This window comes from Triticum aestivum, chromosome 1B, assembly GCF_018294505.1.
Source record: "Triticum aestivum cultivar Chinese Spring chromosome 1B, IWGSC CS RefSeq v2.1, whole genome shotgun sequence".
NCBI lineage: Eukaryota > Viridiplantae > Streptophyta > Magnoliopsida > Poales > Poaceae > Triticum > Triticum aestivum.
Genome location: NC_057795.1, coordinates 698,173,264 through 698,184,747, shown reverse-complemented (window position 1 = coordinate 698,184,747; position 11,484 = coordinate 698,173,264). Strand labels below are relative to the sequence as shown.

General features: G+C 42.1%; 2 protein-coding genes across 5 annotated transcripts; both read left to right on the top strand.

The window, feature by feature from the left end:
• The first annotated feature begins 1,501 nt into the window (after positions 1–1,501).
• LOC123150207 (rho GDP-dissociation inhibitor 1) lies at positions 1,502–5,872 on the top strand. 4 transcript variants are annotated; one of them, XR_006475011.1, is made up of 6 exons: positions 1,502–1,957; positions 2,138–2,240; positions 2,638–2,856; positions 5,034–5,158; positions 5,317–5,449; positions 5,571–5,872. XR_006475011.1 is itself a non-coding variant. In XM_044570046.1 (6 exons), exons 1-5 carry the CDS (start codon positions 1,517–1,519, stop codon positions 5,389–5,391), a joined length of 963 nt encoding a protein of 320 aa, XP_044425981.1. In that variant the 5' UTR covers positions 1,502–1,516; the 3' UTR covers positions 5,392–5,425; positions 5,571–5,872. The 4 variants fall into 4 exon arrangements, 2 of the variants coding, with proteins under 2 accessions (XP_044425981.1, XP_044425973.1); XR_006475010.1 differs by having other exon boundaries at positions 5,317–5,492; XM_044570046.1 differs by having other exon boundaries at positions 5,317–5,425.
• Positions 5,873–8,516: 2,644 nt separating this feature from the next.
• LOC780626 (histone deacetylase HDT2) lies at positions 8,517–11,484 on the top strand. Its single transcript, XM_044570029.1, has 9 exons — positions 8,517–8,688; positions 9,195–9,265; positions 9,404–9,618; positions 9,720–9,793; positions 9,922–10,118; positions 10,568–10,645; positions 10,727–10,826; positions 10,947–11,070; positions 11,147–11,484. Exons 1-9 carry the CDS (start codon positions 8,532–8,534, stop codon positions 11,205–11,207), a joined length of 1,077 nt encoding a protein of 358 aa, XP_044425964.1. The 5' UTR covers positions 8,517–8,531; the 3' UTR covers positions 11,208–11,484.

Here is an 11,484-nt window from a genome sequence, read left to right as displayed (position 1 = left end):
TCCACCTTGACCTTCAACATCATCATCTTAACCATTTCTTGCTGTCTGAATCACAACTAGCTCCTCCACACTTACATCTTCACTGACATAATATGCTTTCCTTTTTGCAAACACATAGTTGCTTACACCATCATCTTCTACATGCTCTGGAGGATACACTACTTGTATAGGAATTGGGTGTGGCACATTTGCATCTTCACGCTCAACATCAATATGTGCAATTTCTGGCTCATTTGGTTTACTCTTGCAAGGACTAAGCACTTGAGGTAGCTGCCTTATTGGGAAATTGACCACATCATCTTCTGTCAAGTTTGCATTCAAACTGTCCTCATGGTCAAAGTACAAACTAAATGAGTAATGCCCAATTGACACAAATGTGAGCATCTGATCTGTGTCACTATCTCCTCTGATTTCCCTCAACCCATTCCTATTGATTGACAGAATGGGAATGCGATAATATACCTTCAGCCTGCCTGCCATCTCCCATCCTATCTCTTTAACAAGGTTTTCAACCATGATTGGAGACCAAGTATCTGCATCTACTTCATCGTACCACAGTTGATGACCATTGACATATGAATGATTGCTACCTTGCCCAAGGAAATAACCACCATGGTTAAACTGAACTAAAAACTTCCTGCTGCGCTTATCTGCATACATCAAAACAGAGGACAACAGAGTTTCAGAATTTATGTTCCACATAATTTGCAAGAAATAGATGTAAGAAACCACCTTTGAGTATCTAATTCACCTATACAACCAACATCTTCAACATGCAGCAAAATATAGCACTTTTCAGCACCAAATAACCTACAAACAACCACCTTCTCCAAACCCAAAACCCTATAGGCTGAAACCCCCAAATCATGGTCGAAAACCCTAGGCAAATCTCCAAAATACAGATGGGCATATCTGACTAACAAACACACCATCCACAATGCCCACCTCTAAATTTCGACCCTATAGCTTACAACACAAGAACCATGGCGGGGCGAGGTGAGGGCTTATTGTAGTTGGGCGGCGGAGCGCCATTGGCGCGACGAACATGCGACATTGCGACGAAACAGCTCCAGCGATGAGATGCGACACGCCTGCGCGGCGGCTCTCGCCCTTCTGCGGTGACTCCGCCGGTGGTGGTGCGGTGCCGCCGATGATCGCCCTCCCCTCCTCCCCTTTTACCTCCTCCCCTTTCGTTATGATCGAAGCCGAATGGACAAGGACCTGGAGGAATTACAGAGCCGGTCAAGGGTTTCCTTGTAAAAAGCCCAGGAGACCCCTCGCGAACGCCAGCTGTCGCCTCGGATTGGTCAACAAGTGGTCAAATGGAGCGGCGACGAGTGGCGTACGGTGAACAGTGACCGTATAATCATGTGTAGGCGTATTGAGTGACCGTATTGGTCGTATTTTAAAGTACAGTGATCAAAGCGTGTTTTCTTCGCAAGTTCAAGTACCGGCTGTGCATTTTACTCTAACTAAGTTTTATTTATTTCTATCCCATCCATCCATCCATCCACCCATGGGCTTCCCTCTCACAAAAGTTGAGCTAAAATCTCACTCGCGCAACAACCCCAACCCCAACCCTGCTGCTGCCGAGCAAAAATCCCCATCCCCTTCCCTTTTCCTTCCCCACAAATCAATCAAACCCTCCATCAATCACGCGGCGCGCCTCCAAGTCCAAGATTCGATTTTGCTTCTGTGTAGGGGAGGGGAGGGGAGGGAAGAGGAGGCGATCCAGGGAGGGAACATGGATCAGCAGGAGGAGGAAGCGTCCGTCTCCGTCAGCGTCAGCGTCAGCGTTCCATCCTCGTTGCATCTGGAGGAGGAGGAGGAGGAGGAGGAGGAGGAGGAGGAGGAGGAGGAGCAGGATGAAGAAGAGGAAGACCAACAAGACATGGCTCCGGTGAAGATGGCGCTGGGCCCTCAGGTTCCCCTCAAGGACCTCCTCCACCTCCACAAGGCAAGCATTCTTTCTTTCTTTCTTTCTTTTTCATAAGGATAAGGAAGGAATACTAATGTAATGTAATGTAGAACAAGGATGGATCTGCATCTGCATCTGCATCTTTCTTTGTAATACTCAAACTCAAACTCAAAGTGAAACTGAACAAGGATGGATCTATGCAATGTAATGTAACTGTAGGAGGAGGAGGAGGGGGAGGATGAGAGCCTCCGTAGATGGAAGGAGCAGCTCCTCGGACCAGATGCTGTCCACACCACAAACCTCCTCCATGCCCTTGGAGCAGGTAACTCACACTCACTCACCATTCCACTACTGCTACCTCTACCTGTATCCAGTATGTCTTGTCTCCCAATGCCTGCCTGTCTGCAATGCAAATGCACGCTTCTTTCTCTTCTTCCACTATAAGTATTACACTAAACTTCTTTCTCTTCTTCCACTATAAGTATTACACTAAATTATAAAACACTGTCACACAATTCTTCCCTGCTACTACTTGTTACCAGCTTTTCCTTCTCAAGAGCAGCACAGCACTTGGCAGGGATGATGTATCTCATCTCTGCTGCCTGTCTCTAATTTATCTTTTTATTATCACACTACTAGAGTAGACACACTGTTTGTGAGACTGACTGACTCACTGACTCACTGTTCCGTTCCTACGTGCTGCGGGCGGCTATGTCCAGAGACCGTCGAACCGGAGGTGACCATACTCAACCTCACCATCCTCGCACCAGGGAGGCCTGACCTGCTTCTGCCGATACCCTTCGTGCCCGATGACAAGGGCCACGCCTTCGCGCTCAAGGACGGCTGCGCATACAGCTTCCGCTTCTCCTTCGCCGTCTCCAACAACATCGTGTCCGGTCTCAAGTACTCACACACCGTCTGGAAGACCGGAGTTAAAGGTGACCACTTCCTTCCTTTCCTTTCCTTTCCTTTCCTTTCCTTTCCTTTCCATGTAAACAACTCCTTAAATTAAACACAAATAAACACACCTCTAGTATACAGTATCTATCTATGTACGTGCTCTGCTGCATGGTATTATATCCATCCATCCATCCATCCTCTTCGTTGCTTGCTCATATATGTAAATTATAATTTGTTTGGAAAAGGAGGACAGCTCCTTGAGATATACCAGATCTGAATCTGGGTTACAGTTTACTGCTTATTTGTATAAAGTACCATGGCGCCACACCATCTGTCTATCACTGAATTGAATACACACCTTATCAATTACATCTAGGCATGTGATGTATGTAGTCGCAAGTAATATTTTCCTGCTATTCCGTTTCATCAAAGATTTACTCCCGTATTTGTCTCTTCAACATCTTATGAGACAACATAATTGTTCCACTCACGATACAAAATGAATCTACTGGTTTTAACTTTCGATTCCATCTTAGGCTGCTGCATCTCTAGCAGGTTTTGGTTACACAGCATATATTCTTTCGACATTATATGTATGTAAATTATAATTTGTTTGAAAAATGAGGACAGCTCCTTGAGATATTCTACTAGTATACTTGTTTTTTTCACAGATCTGAACCTGGGTTACAGTTTACTGCTTATTTCTACACCTTATCCATTTATTTAAACAGACCGACAGACACACCTCTAATGTATCTATCTATGCGCATTGTTATATCTATCTATCCATCCTCTTTGTTGCTTATATATGCTCTGCAGCTGTGCCTCCATAATACGAGAGTTGTTTGAAGATGGACAGCTCCTTCCGATATACCACTATACTTGTTTTGATCTGAACCTGCTTTGCATTTTCCTGCTTATTTCTCACTGAATTGAATTCACACCTTATCCAATTACACCTAGGCATGTATGTAGTCGCAAGTAATATTTTCATCAAAGATTTACTCCCGTATTTGTCTGTTCAACATCTTATGAGACAACATAATTGTTCCACTCACGATACAAAATGAATCCACTGGTTTTAACTTTCAATTCCGTCTTAGGCTGCTGCATCTCTAGCAGGTTTCGGTTACATTGCGTATATTCTTTTGACATTATGATGAAGACAACAAGAAGAGTAGCATAGGTGAAAATAAACACGCCTGCTGTCGCTCAAGACATGCTGGGTTTCAACATTGTGGATTTTGTCTCATTTCCATTGTTGGGAAATAAATAATCCTTAAGAGAATTATATATCCCTGCAAAAATAGGAAGACACCCCAAGAATATAACATTAGCAAATGTTGAGCTGAATATGAGAATTTGTTGTATATGCTCTGCAACTGTGCCTCCATAAAACGAGAATTTGATTGAACAATGCCAGCTCCTCCCGATAGTGATATACTATACTTGCTTTGATCTGAATCTGCTCCTCAATTCACTGCTTATTTGTCACTGAGTTGAATTCACATCTTATCTGATTTGACTTCTGGGCATGCTTGGTGTCGTTTATATATTTTAGTTATCCCAAGTCATATGTTCCTGCTGTTCTGTTCCATCAAAGCTTTATTTCCATATTTGTTCACCATCTTATGAGAGACCGTATTTTGTTCCACTCACGAGTCACGACACTAAACGAATCCACCCGCTGGTTTTAACCTTTTTTAATTCCATCTTAGCCTTTGCTGCTGCATCTCTAGCAGGTTTTGATTGCACTGCATATGTAATATGTTGTCATTAGGAAACAGTCACATGGGTGAAATAAACACCTGCTGTCTCTCTCTCTCTCTCTCTCTCTCTCTCTCTCTCTCGACATGCTGGGTTTAAACACTGTGGATTTGGTTTGATCTCATTTCCATTGTCAGGAAACAATTCTTAACTGAACTATATGTCTCAACAAAAAAAAATTATGACGGCTGAATGCTGTGTGTGGCAGCAGAATGGTCCATAATTAATAATTCTGAAGGAAGAAGGCGCCCACAGTGTTGTTATATGTTGGATGCATACTGTTTGACTCCATTGATCCATTGTGATGACAGTCATGACTGAATGCTGCACATGATATATATATATATATATCCCCTCTTGAAGCTACATACATGCATGTTGTCCATCATCATAAGTAAATATATAGCTCTAAGTGAGTCCCTGGCTGTTTTGGGTGTTTTGCTTGCAGTGGAGAACCAGAAGGTGATGCTGGGGACATTCAGCCCTCAGCAGGAGCCCTACACGTACAAGGCTGAGGAAGATAGCACCCCGAGCGGCATCTTTGCAAGGGGTTCCTATTCTGCCAGATTAAAGGTACATTTGTGTAGAAGTCTGTATGTAGCAGCTATTTTGTTGCAGTGAATCTATCTATCTATCTATCTATCTATCTTTGTCATACCAACCAGAGTTGGTTAATATGTACGTAGTAAAGATGTGTGGACTCACTAGAATGATTTTGGTTGGTGTTGCAGTTTGTGGATGATGATGGGAAGGTGTACCTGGACATGAGGTACAGCTTTGAGATCAGGAAGGACTGGCCTAATTAACAGACAACAAGACCGACTCAGTCAGCCAGTAGAAGTGAGACCACCTAACCTACCCAGGGTTCGTCGCAAAGATGAGATGAGATGAGATGGGATGAATGAATGTTAGTTTAGGTTCTGCGGTGTCATGGGGATGTTGATAGCTGTTAGGTGATTGATGTTTCTTGTGTGGTATCTTTCAGGGATGTTGATTCACTCGCTCGCTTTGCTTGGCTTGCAATGAAGAAGGTGAAAGACTTGAGTACCTGACCTGGTTTGAAAGTGTGTGTCTGAATTTGCATGCATTAGTTAGCTATTCTTCATGGCCCGTAGATTCCCTCGAACGCTGATAGTGATAGATGTGTCTGTTTCCTGAATGGAATGTTTGGGTAATGTGAACCAAATTGTTTCCTGAACCACTTAACGTGCAGACTTTTGTAGAGGAGAAGGAATCAGCAATTTTTAGTACAATATAAATTGTAGTAAAAAGTGACTGTTTGTACCATTGTTTGCTGACTGTTTCAGGTCTTGTCTTGTTCTGAATTTGTTAAATATTTGTACGAAAATTAACTTCTTATGAATTTGCAGCAAGATATTTTCTAGTATACTCAAGAGAAATTTGAATATGCAAAAAAATATTAATTGTTCAGTGTATATATCTATAAGTTGCCCACGGGCATGGTAGAATCTAGTTTTCTTGAACAATATTCAGAGACAAAAAAGTATCCGGAAAAACATTGTTTTGCCACAACTAGCAGCAAAAATGGAGTGCATGTTGTAAAAAGAAAATAGTTTCACAAGTGGGCGGATATTCGTTGTCTCTGTTTGCATTTGATATTCCAGTCCACTTGTAAATCTGTTCATCCATCTTTCTCTGAACCTGTAAAAACTATATTTTATGTTAATGTGGTAAAAAAACATACTCAAGGGCGAAGAAAACACAGTGGCAAAACTAGAGTTCTTGTAATATCAGTGACAGTAGGTTAATGTACCACTAAAGTTGCTGAAATTCCAAGGCAAGAAATTCCTTCTTGAGATTCACTTGAATATGCGGAATCCCTGATGAATATGAAGAAAATAAATAAATTTAGTCCCCAAAATCATAACAGACAGGAAAAAAGTATAATGAAACTAGAACAAGATTTTTGGGGTACAGGGTAAAAAAACTTGGACTAAGAGGAACTAAATATACATCATTGAACAGTTTTGTAAATATACGCTGAACGATATATAAATACACATTGAACATTTTTGTGATATACGCTGAGCAATTTTCAAATACACACTAAACATTTTGTTACATATGGTGAACATTTTTGTAATACACAGGGTGAGCTCTTGTATAATAATACACAAAAGGAGAAAAAAAACAAAGAAATAAACAAATCTGAAAAATGCTTCTCTTTCATCACACGGGAATCAAGGCCAATTACATCTAAGGGCATCTTCAGTGGTTGTAAGATAGTTGTTGGTAGACTTTGCCACATAGAATTTTGATGATGTGTCATATAATAAATAAATGAGAAAAAAGAGTAAGGTTGTATGTACATAAACCAACATCCCTTGCACAAGCTCGAACGTAGAATGAGAGAGCACCTTATTTATTATCTCACATCCTATTGGGCAAACTAGATACAACCTATTGGAGTAGTTGTATGTTAAGACGTTGGTTGATGACATGTCATATTTTACCAACAAGCTAATAAACAAACTGCTGGAGATGCCCTAACACATGGCGTCCTCACTTTCTACATGCACTCAGCTCAATGAAGGTGGGGTAATTAAAGAGGAGACTGATGGTGGCTTACATCTTCCCAATACATTTTTACTCCATTCCATACTTTGTTTTACATTTCTATTTGTACACTTGTTTGAGGGTGGAATGAGTATGTGGCAATTCTAACGCTAAAGAAAAATAGCAGCGCAATCCTAGTCCCGTTTTCTATCGTTTTCCTATTCGGCTAGTTTTTTTTTGTTTCTTTCTTTTCTTTTCAAAATTCGCAAACTTTATTCAAAAGCACGAACATTTGTTCAAATTCACGATCTTCTCTCAAATTCGTGAACTTTAGACTCGAAGAGGCGCTCCCCGATCCAAGTGCTCAATTGGAGGGTCGGCGGATAGCGAGCAATCAGATACCTTCACCCCACGTGAGCACTTTGGGCCGGCGCCCTTGTTTTTCTTTCTTTTTTGTTCATCGTTTTTATTTTTGTTTAATGATTATTTCAAAAATGTTTGGGACAAAAAATAAGTTCCAAATTTCAAGAAAGATTCATGATTTTAAGAAAAACCCTGGATTAAAATATTGCTCACAAAGTTGAAAAATGTTCTTAGATTTTTCCAAAATGTTCAGGAATTTGGAAAACATGTTCATTAATTGGAAAATTGTACTCTAATTTGAAAAAATGTACAGGGATTCAAATAATGTGTGGAGGTGTGTCTCCGGCGGATCTGTCCTTGATGAATTTGCTCGGATCTGGTCGTAGTTCATCTACGTTCTGTGTTTTCAGGTTGGATCCTTTCGATCTACGCTACACTTTATCCGCAACAGTTGTTGTTCTGCTGTGCTGGTCGTATGAGGTCTTAGCATGATGACTTTTCGACTGTCTATTACAACAAGTTTTGTTCAACTCCGGATAGGGAGGAGCAATGACGGCGGCGCGCCTTCGGCTCGCCTCAGTGCTTGTAGTTGTTGCTAGGTGGTCTACAGATCTGGATGTAATTTTTATTATTTACGGTATTCATTGTATCATGATGATTTAAGATGAATAGATCGGAAATTTTCTCGCATAAAAAATAATGCAAAAACTATTCGTGGATTCAAAAAAGTGTTTGCAAATTTGTAAAAAGGTTCGTGAGTTCAAAAACTTGTGCGTTAATTTTAAAAAACAATAACCCTACACCTACCTAGGTAAATAAGGTGGTACGTAATCTTACTTTAGCTTTCAAAATCCGGTACTGGTATAAGATTAGGTATACGTGTAGCAGTGGTCGGTGATAAAATTGATTGATGCTCCAAGGAGTAGTAGGGCCACGCAGCGCAGTGCAGCCCATGCAGTCGGCCCATCCACGCATCAAAGAGTCCAGTCCAGTCCAGCCGCGTCTACCGTCTAGGTTAGGGAGGGAGGAACGGCCAGGATGGCGCGGAGCGCATGATCGGACGGCGATGGCCCGCACTGGGCCTTTTAAAAGGGTACGCTCCACCACCCAGCCCCAGTCAGCCATTCCCCAAATCCATCCGTCCGTCCGTCCGTCCGTCGGCTTAAACCCTAGCCGCCCCTCCTCCGACTCGCCGCCGCCGCCGGTTGCCATGGAGTTCTGGGGTAAGCATTCCTTGAACGCCCTCCCTCTCTGCCATGATTAGGGGTTATTCCGTCTTTGGATTGGATTGGATAATCGACCCTTCCTTCGCTCGTTCGTGTTCTGCTGTATATCATCCTACTACTAGCCTAGATTAGATTAGACTCTGGTGACGATTAGTTTAGCGGATGGATGGATGGGGCCATGGTCAAACCCTAGCTAGCTACCTAGGCTTTCTTCTCTATGTATGCATGTGCTTGGCTACTTGTTGTTGTTGTATGGATGGATGGATTCTGCTTGCACAGCCCACCCCAAGTCCTTTATTTTTGTAATCAATCTATCTAGTGTCTCTCAACACGTCTTGATCCATCCCTCTATTTAAAATTGCATCACCTTTCTCACCTCATGGAAAAATAGCTCACATTGGCTATGTATGCATGTATGTATGTATGTATGTATGTATGTATGTATGTATGTATGTATGTATGTATGTATGTATGTAATTGACCCTTTGTACTGTGCTGTGCAGGCCTTGAGGTTAAGCCTAACCAGTCCGTCAAGGTTTCACCTGATGATGACCACTTCCTCCATCTCTCCCAGGTATGTTGCTGCTCAACATTTTCTATTCACTCTCTTCTCTACCTATTCTATTATAGTATTGCTTCATGATTGAAATATTTTGTTGGTCATTATTAATCTCTTCTGTTCCTCTTATATATGTGTGTGTTTTCATGGCAGGGTGCCCTTGGCGAAGTCAAGAAGGATGACAAGGCAACCATGTTCGTCAAGATCGGCGACCAGAAGCTGGCCATCGGGACCCTCTCTACCGACAAGTTCCCTCAGATCCAGTTTGACCTCGTCTTCGAGAAGGAGTTTGAGCTGTCACACAATTCCAAGACATCCAGCGTCTTCTTCTCTGGCTACAAGGTTTTCCAGCCTGCCGAGGGAGATGAATATCCTTTTTTATACTCGTCTAGTACACATATACATGTTTAATATGATGCTATGCTACTTGAGTCTTGTTTCCTTGACCTGCCTTTTCCCCTGCTTCCACGATGGATTTTGATTCTGAGGATGACTCTGAGGAGGAGGAAGAGAAGATCATTCCAGCACTCACCAAGGAAAATGGTATGCACATTTCTCCTTTGCTTCTAGTTCGTGCTTCCTTAATTCATTTGCAAACCTCTCTTGGATGGAACATCAGGGGAAATTGAGAGTTGACCCTTGCCAATGCATTTTTGTTCTTCCTTTTCAAGGCAAACCTGAAGCCAAGGAGCAGAAGAAGCAGGTTAAGATTGACACTGCTGCGCCTTCAAAGTCAAAGGCCGCTGCCAAGGATGTGGGAAAATCTAAGAAGGATGATGACAGCGATGATGATGATGACAGTGATGAGGATGACAGCGAAGATGACTCTGGTGATGATGGAGCATTGATTCCCATGGAGGATGATTCTGTGAGTTAATTGACTGACACCCCATACTTTGTTTATGTTAATTACATGGCCTGTTCTGGATTTGTGTAGATTTATTTATGCTTGACTGAAATTGTTTTTCACCTATTGTGGTAGATATGCATATAGATTGATGCTTGACTGAAATTGTTAATCACCTATTATGGTCGATATGCATATGAATTGATGCTTGGCTGAAATTGTTAATCTACCTATTATGGTACACATACATGCATATGAATTGATGCTTGGCTGAAATTGTTAATCTACCTATTATGGTACACATACATGCATATGAATTGATGCTTGGCTGAAATTGTTAATCTACCTATTATGGTACACATACATGCATATGAATTGATGCTTGGCTGAAATTGTTAATCTACCTATTATTATTGTAGATTTGTATTGATTTATGGTTGACTGAAGCTGTTTGTCACATATTATTGTAGGATGACAGTGAGGATGGTGATGACTCCTCTGATGATAGCGAGGATAGCTCTGATGAGGAGGAAGAAGAAACACCCAAGGTAGTATGTTTGTTCTTATTTTTCTTTTTTCCTCCTGATGCTAGTTTTGTTACCTGACACAATGCTGCTATATATATTCAGAAGCAAGAGACTGGGAAGAAGAGGGTGGCTGGAAGCGTGTTGAAGACCCCTGTTACTGACAAGAAGGCCAAGATTGCAACACCGTCAGGCCAGAAGACAGGTGAGAGCTCTAACATGCATGTGGGCTTGGAACGAATATAATGTAACCAACCAGTTATGCTAGCTGTGGCCTTTGTTTGTTTGTTGTTTGCTAATGATGATGGCCTTTGTTTGTTTGCAGGTGACAAGAAGGGAGCTGTCCATGTGGCGACTCCGCACCCGGCCAAGAAGGCAGGCAAGACCCCAGCAACCAGTGAGAAGTCGCCCAAGTCTGGAGGGTCGGTCGCGTGCAAGTCGTGCAGCAAGTAGGTTGCTATTTTTCTGTTTGGACAGTTATATTAGATGATTTGCTGTGTTGCTAACTAGATTGATTTTGCGCAGGACATTCAACAGTGAGGGCGCTCTAGCTTCGCACTCCAAGGCCAAGCATGAGGCCAAGTAGATTAAAAGAGGAGGATGCTGGCTGGCTGCCTCCTATGAGATTATCGTTATGCTCCTGTCCTGTGTTAGGCTATCTACTATATCCTTATGTTGTCGTGCGTGTTCCCTACCCTACCTTTCCTTACCTAGCCTCATCCTTATCCTTTTGGAAGGGAAGGGAAGGCAAGGCAAGGCAAGTTAAGGGAGAAACCGTTGAGCTGTTAGTGATGATGAGTTGTTGCCGTGATTCGGAATTGGAATTGGTTGGTGGAATGCTATGGTTGCTCGTTTTGAACGAA